The sequence below is a fragment of the Glycine soja genome, chromosome 19, assembly GCF_004193775.1.
Source record: "Glycine soja cultivar W05 chromosome 19, ASM419377v2, whole genome shotgun sequence".
Lineage (NCBI taxonomy): Eukaryota > Viridiplantae > Streptophyta > Magnoliopsida > Fabales > Fabaceae > Glycine > Glycine soja.
In genome coordinates this window covers 43,903,720-43,921,166 of record NC_041020.1, presented here as the reverse complement: position 1 = coordinate 43,921,166, position 17,447 = coordinate 43,903,720, and the positions used below count along the sequence as shown (strand labels likewise).

At 32.6% G+C, this 17,447-nt stretch overlaps 2 protein-coding genes and 1 long non-coding RNA gene across 5 annotated transcripts; 2 read left to right on the top strand and 1 right to left on the bottom strand.

Moving 5' to 3' along the window:
- Positions 1-691: 691 nt before the first annotated feature.
- On the top strand, positions 692-2,792 carry LOC114400540 (aquaporin PIP2-1-like). Its single transcript, XM_028363031.1, has 4 exons — positions 692-1,028; positions 1,285-1,580; positions 1,745-1,885; positions 2,401-2,792. Exons 1-4 carry the CDS (start codon positions 728-730, stop codon positions 2,518-2,520), a joined length of 858 nt encoding a protein of 285 aa, XP_028218832.1. The 5' UTR covers positions 692-727; the 3' UTR covers positions 2,521-2,792.
- A 7,042-nt stretch (positions 2,793-9,834) lies between these two features.
- Positions 9,835-11,872, top strand: LOC114399862. Its single transcript, XR_003663849.1, has 2 exons — positions 9,835-11,174; positions 11,614-11,872. It is a non-coding gene; the product is annotated as an uncharacterized LOC114399862 (long non-coding RNA).
- A 2,843-nt stretch (positions 11,873-14,715) lies between these two features.
- Positions 14,716-16,970, bottom strand: LOC114399245 (putative serine/threonine-protein kinase). Of its 3 annotated transcripts, none has more exons than XM_028361391.1 (6): positions 16,627-16,970; positions 16,380-16,539; positions 16,035-16,251; positions 15,679-15,916; positions 15,423-15,570; positions 14,716-15,263 (listed from the first exon to the last, which is right to left on the bottom strand). In XM_028361391.1, exons 1-6 carry the CDS (start codon positions 16,836-16,838, stop codon positions 14,931-14,933), a joined length of 1,308 nt encoding a protein of 435 aa, XP_028217192.1. In that variant the 5' UTR covers positions 16,839-16,970; the 3' UTR covers positions 14,716-14,930. The 3 variants fall into 3 exon arrangements, with proteins under 3 accessions (XP_028217192.1, XP_028217193.1, XP_028217194.1); XM_028361392.1 differs by having other exon boundaries at positions 16,035-16,245; XM_028361393.1 differs by having other exon boundaries at positions 16,380-16,507; positions 16,627-16,826.
- Between the last annotated feature and the right edge of the window lie 477 nt (positions 16,971-17,447).

Sequence of the window (17,447 nt, the reverse complement as noted above, 5' to 3'; positions counted from 1 at the left end):
TAAATCTAGCTATCTCAATTAAAAGCATTTCTCTTGTAAGAAAACCTTAGATAATTGGTAAAAGACATAACAAATTGAATATTAGGATTGATTATTGATCTCCTTCAAAGTGGTCACCACTAAAATAAATATAATTTATTCTTATTAGATCTTTTGTTGTTCGACCTGTAAATGATCTTTTTATTTCTTAGCTGAACTCCTTCTTTAATGGTGAGATGAATATCTGACACTTAAGTAAGTAAGTGTACGTAAAAAATGAGTAATGGATGAATGTCACTTACTTGCTTCGGCTGCTCTTCTCCTATTAATAACTGATGACCATAATCGAGTTGTCAACGTCCATGTATAACATATTATCATGGTAGTCAGTTACACAAAGCCAACTTGCTGTGGATTCCATACAGTACATTAGAAAAAGAAATATATAAGATATTACTATTAAAGCCAATTGAATAACTCAAAATAAAATTAAACTGATATAAATTTCAAATTTCAAATCCATTAATAGCAAAGGGATGATAATTGGGCTAGTGGAGTGACAGAGAGAAACCGGAGCAGAGCAGAGAAGAGAAACAAAAGGTGGGGTCAGTGGAAATTATCATCATACAATTTCACTTAACCCTTCAAGCTCAAGACAGCACAGCAATCACATCGCATGTCCCTTATATATATACTTATTCATTGCCTCTGAACCTTATCAAAACACTTCTCAATCTCTCTCTCTCCAATGGCCAAAGACCTCGAAACGGAGATTCAAAGTGGGTTGCCTCACAAGGACTACCACGACCCACCCCCCGCCCCATTCTACGACCCCGCCGAGCTCCGAAAGTGGTCCTTCTTCCGAGCCCTCATCGCCGAGTTCGTCGCCACCCTCCTCTTCCTCTACGTCACCATCCTCACCGTCATCGGCTACAACCACCAGACAGCCACCGCCGCCGAGCCCTGCAGCGGCGTCGGCGTCCTCGGCATCGCTTGGGCCTTTGGAGGCATGATTTTTGTCCTCGTCTATTGCACCGCCGGCATATCAGGTATATCAACAAACTTTTCATACGTACAAATTTTCTGATTAATATAAAACTATTTTGCATTAACAGACTTACCACATATTTCTTTTCATAAAAAAATATTAGTAGTTAATAAAAATTCAAATGCACCATGGCTTCTATCTCCTTTCAAGTTAATTTTACAATTTTCGACAAATTTGTGGTATATAATAATTTGTGATTAGATGATACTATAAAATAAAATAAAAGGGCATGAGTATTGAGTATAAACTATTTTCAGGGGGACACATAAACCCGGCGGTGACGTTCGGGTTGTTTTTGGCGAGGAAGGTGTCGCTGACAAGAGCTGTTGGGTACATGGTGGCTCAGGTGTTGGGGGCCATAAGTGGGGTGGGGCTTGTGAAGGCTTTGCAGAAGAGCTACTACAACAGGTACAAAGGTGGCGTGAACATGCTCGCTGATGGTTACAGCAAAGGAACCGGTTTGGGCGCTGAGATTATTGGCACCTTTATTCTTGTCTACACCGTCTTCTCTGCTACCGATCCCAAGAGAGTAGCAAGAGACTCCCATGTTCCCGTATGCATATATTATATGTTCCCTTATCCTCTGCAAATTCATTCTTTTCTACTTTAAATTTCTTCTTACACTCCCAAATTTAATTAATTGCATCTGAATAAATAAATAAATAAATACAAAGACCACTAGCTACCACTACTATTAATACTTTTTATTATATGCAGGTGTTGGCACCACTTCCAATTGGGTTTGCGGTGTTCATGGTTCACTTGGCCACCATCCCTATCACCGGCACTGGCATCAACCCAGCTAGAAGCCTTGGGCCTGCTGTCATATTCAACAACGAGAAGGCTTGGGATGACCAGGTATCTACATAAATATACATATGCATGCATATATTTTCCTTGTTCTCTCTTGTTCATTTTCATATTAATATTTTAGTTAACTTATGTACAAGAAAAATAAAAATTAAAGACCAAATAATTTGTATGTACTACTAGTCTACTAGACTACTGCTGCTGCCGTCCCGACATACAAGAGAGATCATAAATTCATCATATTAATTTCTTATTTATTAACTTTTTGTAAAGTAATTAAAAATACTTTAATAAAAAAGAGTTAATATAAAAGAAAATTTGATTCTTATAAAAAGAACAAATAAATTTCAAAAGAGTCTGTTATATAACCGAATGAGGTCGATCATGGGGTACTATATATATTTTTAAAGAAAATTCTTACTAAAGTAAAAATAAATTAATGACGAAAAGTACTGTAAACTCTTTACTTAATTTAGTCACTAATTCTTCGATTTTAATTTGTAGTAGTTGTTGGTGTAGAGATTAATTAATTGGGCTCTGAAAATTGTTTTGAATTGGTTTAGTGGATCTTCTGGGTTGGACCCTTCATCGGTGCTGCTCTTGCTGCATTCTACCACCAGTCCGTGTTGAGGGCCCAAGCAGCAAAGGCTCTAGGGTCTTTCAGGAGCTCCTCAAACCTGTAATTCTGGCCAAGCTATTTGAGCTACGAGAGACATGCTTCATTTAATTGTGTTCTTAATTAATTTGCTTATACATGGTGGATTGGAATAATCTGTATATCCTCGTCACTATGTTTATTTAATTTATGTTTACTATATTTGTGGTGACGTCCATCTCAACAGACATGCCCATGTTAATTTGTGTATGTATTTTTAAGTGTTACGTACATGTGCGTTAGTATCCTGTGGTCGTGGTTTTCGCGTTTTCTTGCCAATACCATGTCGTTTTATTACTTGATTTCTTTGTCAATTGTTATCGTGCGATGTTGAGATATGATAGGATCACGTGTAGTGAAGAGTTTATGAGAGCAAAATGGTTGTGCTATGTGTCTATTTAATCGTGTCGCATCTAATGGATTTATCTATTGGTGTGGTCACTGCGTTACTCCAAGATGGTCCCATGGTTGTTTAATTTTTCTCTGTTGTGAAATTGAAGAGGGGTGTGGTCCTATGCTGATATTTATGGGACTTAGCGTATCCCCTAGCTCAGGGATGATGATGTATATTTACTTGTTATGTGGGGGACCAAAGTCCATGGGAGAATGTGTGTTTATTATAGGGATAGGGTGGCGAAGGAGATTGAAACCAAAATGTGCAAAACTACAACTTGATGCTACGTTAAACTTTTCAAAATACTTGTCTTCATACGCAGGAATTAGAAAAAAAGAACAGTGATATTTAACGTATAAAACTTTCCCTAGCTAGCTGGATGTCTTATTTGTGGAAATTAAAGCTAGTTATAAATGATCAGCTTTCCGGTTTTGCATGAATAATTTCGGTATGACCAGATGTTAAAATGGATTAATCTGGCCTATCTTATCCACTACTTAAATATCCCAACTCAATTTGATCCACTTAAAATTGATTTAAGAAAAAAAAAAGTAACTTTATCTTGTCTGGTCTATCACGGATTGTGAGTTAAATGGTTTGACTCATGAATCCATCTAAAATTAAAAAAACATATATCTTTTAAAAAAAAATTAAATTTAAAAAAAATAGATTTAAATAAATTAGAAAAATATTAATTAAATTAAATTTTTTACTATTCACACGTCACAATGCATATATTATAAATAAAATACTTTAAGGTCTTTAGAACTTATTACAAAATACTAATATATTATTTTTTTAAATAGGTTAGGTGGATCAATTTGATCCATTAGGGTTGAATTCAGGTGAACCCAGATCATAAGTGGGTCAGGTTACGTTTTACAATCAATTATAAAAAATTTCTCTTTTGGACCCAACCCTACCAGATCTGTGGTGGACCAGGTTACCTCTTGGGTTTGAACCCATTTTTACCGCTATAGGTATGGGTTTCATCAATTTCCAAACCAACCATGCAAAGCCTGATGTCATTTTTTTAGAGCTGCAAAGACTTATTATGTCTTAAATGAATGGAAAGAAAGAGGGAGAGAAAGAAAAGTAAGAACTATGGGTGGCAAAATTCAGCAAATTGTGAAATGGGTGATCAAAAGTGTAATCAAGCTTTTTAATTTTCTTACTATTAAACATGCTTTTTAAATAATAATGATATTCATATCTTTGTACAGTATTAATATTTATATATATTTTTATTTTTTCTTATCATATCACACTATCTTTCATATCTTTTTTACTTCCTAAACTAAAAATAAATAAAGGGTTAATTAATTGTTGGTCTTCCTCCTTAAATTAATCCATTACACAAGAGAGAAAGAAATGGGCACCAAAAGATGAAAAATGAACACCAACTCACCTTGAAAAGAGAGGGAGGGAGGGAGGGGGACACATTGTCTTGCCCCACTAAAGCTTCATATCGTGCCCCTTTTTGCCATTATTTAAGATGGAGTTATAGTACAAAGGGATAAGTATCTGCAATGGACAAAATATTTGTTTCGTGGACTAGGACCATTAGCTTTCGATTAAAACAAAACGTTTCCGTCATGCAACTTGTGGTGTCTCTAACGAAGATTGCCATGCAACTATTTGTTGGAAGTTTATTACAGCTTGACAGCGTGTGAACATGTCCTTTTACATTTTCAATCGAGCTAAACGATTTTGGTCACATGCCACGAGGACAATATTTAATAATAATGATTGTATATATTATTTGCCTAACCTTTTTTATATTGCACACTATTAATACATTTTGATATTAAAATCTGTATAAATATAATTTTTTCTTTCTATTCTCTTAGTTATTAAAAAGTTTATACGATCTTATACAAATGAAATTTCTCTTCTTAAGACAGTTGGGTAGTGATTAGTGAAGGTTCTCGAGCGTGAACCCACGTAGCATTGAGCTTACTTACTCATCAAAGATGATGGATGAGTTGCAACTCCTTTCCACCGTAAAAATTCGCTGTCCACAAAAAAAGAGTTAAAAAAAAATATTGGGTAACACATGCATTGATGCACGTGGTTACTGACATAAAAAAATTATGTAGTTTAAGAGTGGACAAACTAAAATTTTGTCATTTGGCTTGAGACAACAAAACTTTGGATAAGAAAGACACGAAATGATCAGAAACAGGGATGTGATTAATTATTGTGCGGATCAAGTTATTCTTATTCTTTAAGAACAATTTCTCAAAAGTGAATTTGAAGCTGCTACTGTCTCTGTGAAATTGATTCTGATGATGACCACAATGGCAGGGATGACACTTGTCACGAAAGAAGCCGAGTGCCCTGCTACTCATTCCACCTTCTCCGTTCTCAATTTTTTTATCAGTTTGATTTTTTTTTTGAAAAAATATATAAAACAAAAACCAACAATGCAAAATAAAAACCATCATATACATGTGTCTTTGAGTTTTAGTTTGATAAGTAGACTTTGTTTCCAGTTTTAATTTTAATAGCCAACATATTTTACTTCAATATAAAATTAAAAAAACCCTTTGTCTTTTGAGTTTTAATTTGCATTTACCAATACAAAATAAACAAGAAAAAACATTTTATCGGATTGAAATCTTCACACAAATAACTGCATTAAATTTTAATAAACATTTTATTTCAATATTTTAAAAGTCAAAAGTATCACTAGTTAGTCTTTTAGAAATTAAAAGTTTGTCCAAATGATCCCTAATGGTTGGTACAAGTTTTGCTTCAAGGTATCGAGCAAACTTTTAAATATTTTTAGGAATATGGATTTAAAAATATCACAAGTTTGGTTCAAGTTTTGTCAAAACATTTCCATGAACGTGAAATACTCACAATTATGTTGCTTCTTGTTCATCGAGAAGAATGGATACATTGAATTTCCATCTAAATGAAAGTTATTTTTTACAATAATTATTTATTCTCACTTTATTTTTTCAAATTTTATTTTTTAATTAGATAAATTTTTCCCTGAAATTACTATTGTCAAACAAACATGTTCATGAGAATAATATTTCAAGACATAATATTCATGGGAATGTGATTCCCTACAATAAAATTTCATACCTTGAAACAATGCTTTCTACTATCAATTTCATACCTTGAAACAATGCTTTCTACTATCAAGCACATGCTTCAACTGATAAAAAATTATTTCAACTTAATTTTGAGTTTGAATTCATTGAATACACTTAAATTAAATATTTTGAGGAAAAATTTTATCACTCATGATAGTTTTATATATAGCTCGAACATAGTTATCTTTGGTAAAAAAATACATGTTGTACAGTTGTACAGACAAAAAAACACCTCCTAAAGTCAATGAAATTAGTTCTCAAGGAAAAATATACTTCTTTTATGCCATTGACTAAAAGAGTATTAGCACTGTAGTACGTTTGTTTTGTTTATGGTTTTTTATCAGTAGCGTATGGACCTCAACGTCAAAGTGAAAAGGCCCCAAAAGGAAGCAATTTGGATAAATTGGGTCAGGGAATCAAGGATAGCATCCAGTTGGTTGATGCTTCTTGCACTTCCAAAGTTTATCTGCACTCTTTCCAGAATATTTTTTGACCTTTCGAATTGGTCACTCCAAAAGTAAAAAAGGAAGTGTATTTCAAAATGTAATAATGGTCATTCCGGAAAATAAAAAAGAAGTGCTGGAAGCAAATGAGATGCAGGAAGCAATATAACATCCAGTTCAGGACTTCCAAATTGGGCCTACTCAAACACAAGATGCATTGCATCAGAGCTGAGCCCAAGTTATGTTATTATGACAACAAAATTAAAATGAAAGCAAGAGAGGTTTGTTGATGATTTGATTGATACTGGCCATTTTGCTGTGTAGTATTTTCAATTTTGCATAAATATATTTTTATAATTTTCATTTAAATTTAAATGATATATATTTTAAAAAAAATTAACACACACACAACTTATTTTTTTTAATAGAAGGATAGTAAAGGACAGTAAAAGAGAATATTCAATTGAATTAAAATAATTATAAAAATTTAAAACATTTAGAATTGGATCAATCACACTCTTTTTAATAGATGTACGTATTACACTGTTTTTCATATTATATAAATATATATTTTTTTCCTCCCGACAAGTAAAATTATACTAAAATATTTTTTTTAAAGAAAAATCAGTCAAAGTTTCATTAACTCCCATTAGAAAAAAAATTTATCTTCAAAATATCTTTTACACTCCTCTCTTTTAGAAAATATGACTTATGAGTATTACATTATTAATTCCGCGATCCTCTTATTTTAAAATAAGTATTCTCCTTTGTTGATAATATTATTTAATGATCAAAATTTCTTTTATATTTCCCTGTTTTAAAATATTTAAAGAATTTAGAATAACGAGTATTTTTTGGTTTTTATTTTGGAATAATTATTTAAAAATATTTAATTTAAAAAATAACATATAGTTTCCTTTTCTCATTCACCGTTTTTGCTTTCTTTACATAATCAACGCTTGAATTCTCATCTGCTTGTGATTGTTTTTGTTGTTTTGTTCCTACTTATAGTTACAGCAGCTTGTGCTGCTAATTCGTGTTTGAGTCACTACTAGTGTAGACTGTTGATTTTGCTACTAGTACTGCAAACTCTTCATTCTTGTAAATATTCCGATTCTATTGATCTGTTCCTGAAACTGATGGAATGTATAATCACGATGGTTTCTTTTTTATGTTGCCTTTCAATTGGACAGGGGTGTGCATTTTGATGCTTTTGGTTTATCTGCCTTCACCATGATATCGTGTGTGTTTGGTTTAACGTTCCGAAATCTCCCAATGACTACTGAATCAAAAGCTAAGAATTCTTACTTCTCACAAAATGTGTGTCCATTCAACTTAACGTTAAACCAAACACACCAGATATGATTGTCTTAAATAGCAATAATGAAATTAGGTTTTCATATTTAAGTTGTATGGCATAGGCATAATTTTAAAATTTGAATCACTTCACCAAGGGAGAAGAGAAAGAAATGAATTGATACTCTCTAGTCTCTAGTGTCTAAAATTGAAATGTACTACAATATTCGTGTGATGCTAGGTCTCCTCCTCCTTTTGGAGTGAGAAGAAAAGATTTGTCTAATTTGTTGAACTTAAGGTCTTGCTGTTACAACATAAAATTAGTTATTTTCTTGTTCTCTTTCCAAGTGGCGATCATTTATGTTTGTAAAAGAATTCGTTTGTGTTGCTGAATGATGAGGGGCTTGATTTATGATACATTGTTGATGCTTTTATATGTTTTTGGTATTATTTTCCAATTAAAGATTTAATTCTATCTCAAAATTAATGTCACTATTCATTATACAGGTTATTTCATCCTCATCAAAAACAAATTCATTTCATTCGGCTCCATAATTTCACTTATCTTCAACAATCCAAACAACCTCGAGATTTTTTTTTTAAAAAAAAATTCAACTTTCAACTAATTTTTAACTATCAATTAGCTACCAAATGTTACGGTTACACAGTAGTTGCCAATCCTTGTTGTCCCATGCAGGAGGAAAATGAATGAATCCCCACCACACAAGTTTGGGCTAAAATATTGGAAGTTCTAATAAACGGGTTTATGGTTGGTACTTCAAATAATGAGGAACTTTATGGTTCACAGAATTCTCCTACGAGAATTTAACGAAGTTACAAATCAAGACTCAATTCAATGTCACTTTTTTAAACTGAAATAATTTCTTATGTAATTTTTATTTTTAAAGTTTACTCATTTGAATTGACCTTAAATCATTCAAAATAAGTAAAAACCAATTTTCACTGTTAACTTGTTAAAAACCAATCATTCAAATCAAGATTTATAGTGAATTTAACTGTTAACTTGCTTATTCAAAACCAATTTTCACCGAAATGAATTTGATTTAAAGTCACACACTTAACCTGCATGATTTCCCGTGACACATTCATCTAGTGACTGTTTGCTTTAGATTTTAATAATATTGATTCTTATAGAATTAACTTTAAACGGTTGAATGTTGAATGCAATTGTAATTAAAATATATATGTGCAAGTTAGTGTTGGCCACAAATTTTACATTGGAACGAATGTAAAGCAGAATACATGTGCATAAGTCCTGGTAGTAAAGCAGAAACAAACAAGAAGAGCAGAGAGTATAAAATCTGCAAAGGGAAGGGTAGCAAGGTTATTCCAAACACACAGATGTTGCCAAACACGAGTGAATATAGCTCCTACTTGATGCAATAAGCTTTTGTAAACATTTGTCTTGTCGAGTATTCTCCACAAGATTCTGGGTATGGAAATTCTGCAGCTTTATTTTGCAACTTGAACGTGTTTGTTTCAGGATTGGTTCTGGTCCTACTTGAGATTCCTGTCTAACTAGAAGGGAAACCCTCTACTTTTGCTTTGCATAATGGCATGTGTCTTTGCCCGTGACTTTTGTTTTCTAAGCACCACCCAGAATGTTTCTTTATTTCTATCATGCATGCAATTCATTCAGCAGTTTTAACAATTTAATGCCTTTGAATTTGTCTTTTCTTTTTATTTTTTCCGGTTGAATAAAGTTAAGTTCTAATCCATGGTTCCACACTTTTAATAATTTCGTTTCGGAGTTTATCACTTCTTGCATCCGAGGATTGAGGGGCAATTTGAAAGCACCCGTGTATGTGTATGCAATGTAAGACAATAGGTTTATACAGTGTGCTACTAACTACAGAGAATTCTGATTCAAAAGCATTTGCAACCCAAGTTCACAAGAAATTGACAGATGACTGAACATTTTGTTGTCACAAGATTGTTAATAAATCTAACGTGTGTGTATCTTTTTAAAGTTAATGTGTCAGTTCATGTTCGCATAGTGGACCACATGTTACTGAATAACGAGAATCTAGATGTAAGACGGCGGAACAAACTAAGAAGATGGTAGTGCTAATTTTGCATTTCCCTGAGTTAAAGAAAAACAATATTTATGCAGTTTCCTAGTTGAACTGCTCTTATCTTGCAACAATTATAAGTGATCACAGTTTATTTGAAATGCCTGCAGAAGTTGGTTAAAGGAAAAAAGGGGGGAATGAAGGTGAAAAAAAAAAGCAAAGAAAAGAAACAGGTACATAAGTGCTCCCTATAAGTACCCCCCTAGCTTGTTAAAATTCAATTCTGGGTTGTACTCTTCCATCATGTTATACCATACCAAAAGAGAAAGGGAAAAGAAACACCACAAAGTGTAAAGGGAAAAGGACAAGAGGGGGAAATATCTTGTTCTTTAAAGAAACTCAATGGTGGGGGAATAGGAATCTAAGGGGATCCAAGCACTTGTAGACACTTTAGTTTCTCAAGATAAAAATGACTTGCCCTTTATGAAATGGAAAAAGAAGTTGAACCCTGAGACATCCCTAGAGCCATCCCAGCCAATAGTAAATATGAGAAGACCTTCACCCCCTCCTCATTCACTCATATATATGTAACACTATTTCTCTTCATCAATATGTTTCAAACTCCTTGGGAGTTTGAAAAAGTAAAGTAGGGAATAGAAAAAGAGAGAGGGAGGGGGGGAGACAAGGTTGGTTCAGGTAGAGTTATTTACAAAGCTAGCTTTGCTTCATGCCAAATTGCTAGCTGCTTGGTTGTTTCCCAAGTAAAAACAGTAGCCAAAGGAGCTGAGGAGTGTTTTTGTCTTTGTGGGGGCATGGAAGGCCTAGCTTCTCTTACTTCATGCTGCATATATGCTTCTTAATTGCTTCTACCTCCTCATAGATATTACTTGCAGATCACTTCTAGTCTCAGCAACACCAATCATCAAGAGCACTCATTTGGTCATATCTCTATAAATCTTACCATCTTCCATGGTACAGATAAATTGGTTAAGTTTGCATTTAATTAGTTTTTGTATATTACTATTAGCATACTTGGCGTGCCTGGCTCCCTGTATGCCATTTGCAGAGCCCATCAGGACAGTGATGGCCTTAACGAATGGCGTGCGAGGAGCCATGCATGTTGTGCGTTATTAATCAAGGGAAAACTAAATTAACTAGTTTCTGTTTTCTACAAAACTTAGTTCATTATGTCTCTCTTTAATTCAATTCAGTTTTGATTTCCTATTGTCTTTGTTTCTTTCAATCTTATCAGTTGGGAGGGATGGAGAGAAGAGGCTTGAAAGGTCTCCTACTCTCCTTTGGTATCTGATTAATGATTAATCTCTTAATTGCGTTTAATATTGTGTTAGGTTGTGAATAGCCTACCTGGTTCAAAATGTTATTGACTTGGCTAGCTAGATAGAAGAGAGGTAAGTGTCAATAGCTACAAAGAAAATAAAATAATATTTTTTGTTTTATTCCTTTCTTATCATTTTATAGGTTAATTGACATCTTCTGTCCTCCCTCCAGTAAAGATCATTGTCACCTTAAAGTTGACGCATCCACCAATCCTTTTCATTATTGTGTTGTTATTTTTTGTTGCAATTGACTAGTTAACTTCTTGGCTACATTTACATTTGTTTATATTCTGTACATTTCAACTCAAATCGGGAGCCTGGTTTTGAGATATATATATTTCATTAGTTTGAATTCGTTGACAGTTAGTGGCATTATTGTCTTTTAATTATGATAAAGAAAATGTTGACTGAATTGAGTACCTAGCAATATAATGTACCCAGCTTTTAGAGAACAAATTTATTATGTCTTTTAGTTACTATTTTTTTTTAATTATTTTCTATCTTTTTCCAGCTTTTATTTCCCTTTGGAGCCACACAGGTGTACACTAGATCTTGAAATTAAAATTGGACAAATGCCATTAATTGTTGAGCCTATGCTAGTAATGCTGGTAAGATAATTGTTGCAACAGCCTTGTGTAATACACTTTGTTCATTCAAGTTGTGTGTATTTGTGAGAGGAGTGTAGCAATGTGCTTTCATTTTTCACTTTGTACAATGCACATGGTGCACACCAATATTGGTACGTAGTGCAATTAAAGAAGATTTGTATAGCTAGCTACCAAAATCTTGATTATCGAACTTTTCCAATCCAGTTTGCAGCTAATGATCTACAAACTTCACAAGAGACGAAATCATGGGTGGAAAGCTAGCTTGATTAAATTTATTTATATAATATCATCAGTTTTTGCTTTCAGTATGTTACATATTTCACAAATAAACTCGACAGTCCGAAGTAACTCATACATAAATTATTCAAAGATTAGTAATACTAATTCTATTCACACAATTCAGAAGGTATCCAAACAAAAAGTTGAATGATGATCTATTGATTGTTTATCAAATCAATAATAACTTGTACAAATATTTATTTTTAATTTCCGTTTCCTTTCATTTTGGTTGTTAGAATTTAGATAACTTTACCGATTGAGAGATGAGACTTGTGACTAATGTTTCTGTGGTGTTTAGTTTACTCACGCAACTTCAATATAGTTTTTGTACTAATACAAGAATTATACGAGTTAATTATATACTGTCGATCAAATGGGTAATAACCATTTGTAAATATGACTCGCACGTGGATCTGGGAAAGATGCGTTTGTAGTTACATCTATTTTTTCAAAACAATTACTGATGGGTCAACAATATATCTAATACAACTGCATGAAAAATAGGACGAAAAGGACGCAATATATATGAGACGCGCGTGAAAATACTTTAGATTTATTCGTTCATTCATGCAATAATCTTATAATCTGCAGGATAAAATAAGGAGATTTACTGATATAATACTTTTTAAAACCAAATTACTCTAAAAAATGTTGAGTTAAAAGTTAAAACATATCACCATTTGTCACCATTAACCTACGCCAGAAATTTCAACTTTTGGCGATTTGAAGAATACTTCGGCCGTTTGGCGATTATATATAGAACGTGACTAATGTTTTAATACAAAACTTTATTTAGAATAATTTATTTTTAGAAGAGTATTATTTTAGTAAATCTCCCAGAGAAAACACGGAAGCAGTAGCCAACCGATTGCAAACCATCAAAAGCGTAATATGTCAATCTTAATGTATATAAATAATGTTCTGACCTTTTGGCTCCCAGCAAAACAAAAATAAAAGGTATTATAAAAATATTTTTAAATCAATATAAAGTTTTATAAATTTGAATTATAAAATAAGATCACTCAATTGAGATTGTCAAATAGTTAGATTAGCTAAAATTTAAATTAAATTATAATAGACGAGTACAAAATAAATCTCACTAATCTATTTATGAATTATTAAAAATCTACTTTAAAAGAGTATAATTCACCCATATCTCATTTAATTAAAAAATTTGTCTTAGCCATCATCTATTAACCAATTTTTATGGATGGATATTTAACTCATCTATTTGAATTATATTATATTTTGCTTACAAAATATTTTATATAATAAAGTTCAATCTTTATATACATTCTCACCTCCTAACACTAGAATCTAGTACTTGCTGTTTAAAGACTTATGTCCAAACAATAATTTTTAACTATTCGATTAAATGCATTATAAAATATCTTAACGGCTCATTATAATATCTCTTGTGGAGACAACGGGAGGCTTACATGAGTTTCGTTTTAAGTAATATCGTTTAACATTTTTTTCATTGAAACATATGACGATATGAAATTACTTATATAAATATCATTGCTCATATATTTTTTGGTGAAACACCATTGCTTAACAACATCTATATCATTAATAACATATTTTTCAAGCATTGTAGGACTAACTAAATTAAGTTAATTAAATACTCATTTGAAAACTTTAACATTGAAGTGAATTTTTATTAGGACTAACTAAATTAAGTTAATTAAATACTCATTTGAAAACTTTAACATTGAAGTGAATTTTTATGTAGAGTGTTTAAATATGTGAAATTGTATAAGACCAATAAAATTAAGATAAATAATACATCTAATTAATTGTGTATTATAGATGTTGTTTTCCATCTAATTAAAACAAATGGTAATCGTCCAATTCAACCAATTTATTAATTTTTTATTTTAAAAATTAATAGATTTTATTGAATTTATATACATGGATTTGGATGGTTAATAGAAAAAATAAATCGAGTTATCATCCTATTTTCAACAAAACTGTTAAACAATACAAAATTTAGTTATATGTGAAGCTTAAGGACATGTGTTGTCCAATTAAAACATGTTATGTGCCTCACTAAATTGATGAGTAGCAACACAAACAAATACAAAGAGACATGACTACAACTGCACTTCAAAATGAGATGCCTCTTAGGCTCCAAACAAGCAATAAGTTTGAATAATAGGGCACCTTAGTCCAAAGAAACAAACCAACCCAATTCATCATGCTTTTAAAAAAAACAATTCATCAATATTGGCTTCGATCAACATTCATATTCCAGCACATGAATACTATAATATACTTAGGAACAAAGAAATATTACTAGGCCTAAAGCAAAGTTACCATTTCGTTATACTAAATATGATAATATTTCTTTTTAGAGGCCTTGGGCCGCAATCAACCCCACTTCAAACTTTTATAAATAGGGCTTATGTCAACATGCAATAATGTTAGCTAAACTTATATGTTGATATTAAATTTTTTGGTGTATAATAATGATATTAAACTAAAGCAGATGAACTGAAGTATAACTGGATTCCTAACTGGTTTTTTTCCTAACTTTTCCCTTTACATGTTAGTTACGCATCCAATTGATTTTTAAAAAGAATTTTATTGAACTGTTGTGCTCATATGCATTATGACTTCCCTAATTTTTTTTCCACAGCCAAAAGAAATCATAATATATTAATGGAAAAGGGAGACTTGACACAAGAAGTGGCAACCCTCCCTGTATAGTAATGGAAAAGTGATGATTGTAAACTCTTTGAGCAAAACTTTGATGAATCCCAATTGATGATATGATGTATTTGGCGTGATCCTACATCATAACCTAAGAACCATTCTTGTAATAGTAACATGTTTGGAAACATATTGAGAATAGAAGAATAACGTTTGAGACGTGGAACCTATAACAGTTAACTTTTAAAAATCACTTCCGAATCATGAAATCAAACACCCTATAAATCTAACGGGCAAGATTGGCGGTACTCCATCCAGAGGAGTCTGCAAAGGTTGCTGCAGTAACACTTGATTCTTCTGATGGATTCATTTGGCTCCTTATTCTGGCGCTCCTGAGATCAGTGACTAATCCTGGTTTTGAAACACTAAACTCTCCCATGTCAACATTGTTGGTCAACATGTCCAAAACCTCTGACATTCGTGGCCTAAGCCTCGCCATTTCTTGCACGCAACGCAGCCCCACCATTAGGAACCGTTTCACTTCTTCCGCGGGATAGTTGTTATTCAGCACTGGATCCACCATTCTCAGAAGATCATTAGCCTCATATGCTGCCCAAGCCTGCAAACATGTTCACACATCATTTAACATAGACATGCATGTCCAAATAATAAAACATGTTAACCCCATTTCGTATATAGGCTTGTTTATTTGTTCACACTGTGTTATTTATGCATGAATTAAATGAGAGAATTGTGTTTTTCAGTCCAATTTTATTACCTTCTCAACTATGAAACGTTCCCCGTTTTGATAAGCATCTACCACTCTTTGGCCACTGACAATTTCCAAAAGTAGTACTCCAAAGCTATAAACATCTGATTTTCGTGTCAAGTGTCCAGAACTAGCATAGTCTGGTGCAAGATAACCCCTGTAACGTTTTTTTTTTTTTGAAAAAAAAAAGAAACCCCATTTGTCACTGAATAAAAAGGATCCAATTTTATTCTATTTAGCCAAAGGGTTTTCCCTTTTCACTCACAATGTGCCTGCAACATGGGTAGTGACATGGGACTTTTCATCTCTTAGTAGCTTGGCCAAGCCAAAATCCGAGACTTTTGGTGTAAAATTTGGATCAAGAAGAACATTGCTGGATTTGATATCTCTATGCACAATATGGGGTTGATGTTCCTCATGGAGAAAGGCAAGCCCTCTGGCCACACCTATGGATACATCCCTCCGAGTTTCCCAGCTGAATTCCATCCTTTTTTGCTCTGAACCTATCAATTTAGAAGAAAAACATTTTATGGCCTGCTTCTATATATGTTTCCCTCCAGTATCTAACACTTACATGGAAATCAATTAACATAAAAGCTTAGAGATTAATCTGAAGGTCACCTAAGAAAGTGTAACGAAGGCTATTGTTTTCCATGTAGTCGTAGACTATGTATCTGTGGGCTCCTTCTACACAACACCCTCGGAGATTGACAAGATTGTGGTGTTTGATATTTGTTAGTGTATTCAATTCTGCCACAAACTCCCTCTCTCCTCTCAAGGAATCTAGCTCAATTGAAAGCACTTTCACTGCCACCAAAGTTCCATCCCGAAGCTGCCCCTTTACAATTTACACAACCCCTTTCAAGTTTAGTTCTCAAATAAATATTAGAATTAACATACAATATCAAATTGTACATTTCTTCAATAGCCACATGAAAATAATGATAGTATATAACTATGTATAACCTTGTAGACAGTGCCAAAGCCTCCTTCTCCAATCTTTTCCGATGGGTGAAAACCACGTGTGGCAGAATTCAATTCTCTATACGTGAATAAGCGAAAGTTGCCATCATTATTATCTTCATCTGGCTCCTCTGTTGGGTAATTACAGATGCAATCCATAATTCTATGAAATTAAGATCAAATGTGATGAAAAAACAAGCAAGTGTTGATGAGAGGGAGAAGGAAAAGACATTAATTAACATGTTTATACCGTGCTTGGTTTGTTCTTTGATCGATGCTGAGAAACAAGTGCAAAAAGAAAAAGGATTCTTCATGGCTCGAGAGAAGTGTAAAAATTCGTAGGATGTTGGATTTGGGTGTGCGGTTCGTGAAGGTTTTGGAGATGGCAATTATGAGAAGAAATTGAGAGAAAGAACACCGAGGTTGTGATTTGAGCTGAGCTAAGCTAAGTCTTTGACACATTGACTAAATCTTTTATCTTCATTTCTCTGACAGATTCTCTTGTCTACCATGTTGCAATCTCATTCCATTCGAAAGTTTCTTCGATTTTGTTTATGGATGTGGTGGATCACGGGTGAAAATGATACAAGGTCCAAGTTTATCCTGTTTTTTAAATCCAAAGCTTGACTCTGCATTACTTTTTAAATTTAAAGTTAAAATTGATAACTTTTTAAAGTCAAATCTTTCTAAAAGTTTTAGTAGATTCGAAAGTTTTTTTTAGAGGTGATTTAAAAGTTTATTTGAGAACTTGCTTTATTATAAAGCTTTTTGTTTAAGTAAAATTATATGTTTTTAAATAAATAATTCTAAATATTTTTTTCAATATTTTTTTAATTAATTTTTTACTTGCTAAATAAAAAAGTATTAAATATTTCTTATAGAAGATATTTTCTAAATATAAGGTCAACAAGGGTTTATTTTTTTCAAGATAGGTAGAAGCTCATATTATGCTTCAACTTTTGAAAACTATGCTGTCCATTTCCTCTCTTTGTAATGCCCCCAACAATTTCAAAATTTAATTAAATAGAATAAATTTCATTCATATATTGATGTACCTGAAGTTTTTTATTA

Excerpts from the sequence above, each read along its gene's own strand:
- LOC114400540 (XM_028363031.1), top strand. The coding sequence starts at position 728 with ATGGCCAAAGACCTCGAAACGGAGATTCAAAGTGGGTTGCCTCACAAG. Across the intron at positions 1,029-1,284 it reads TTGCACCGCCGGCATATCAG|GGGGACACATAAACCCGGCG; the intron begins GTATATCAACAA and ends AACTATTTTCAG. Across the intron at positions 1,581-1,744 it reads CAAGAGACTCCCATGTTCCC|GTGTTGGCACCACTTCCAAT; the intron begins GTATGCATATAT and ends TATTATATGCAG.
- LOC114399245 (XM_028361391.1), bottom strand. The coding sequence starts at position 16,838 with ATGTGTCAAAGACTTAGCTTAGCTCAGCTCAAATCACAACCTCGGTGT. Across the intron at positions 16,540-16,626 it reads CAAAGAACAAACCAAGCACG|AATTATGGATTGCATCTGTA; the intron begins GTATAAACATGT and ends TTAATTTCATAG. Across the intron at positions 15,917-16,034 it reads CCTTCGTTACACTTTCTTAG|GTTCAGAGCAAAAAAGGATG; the intron begins GTGACCTTCAGA and ends CTAAATTGATAG.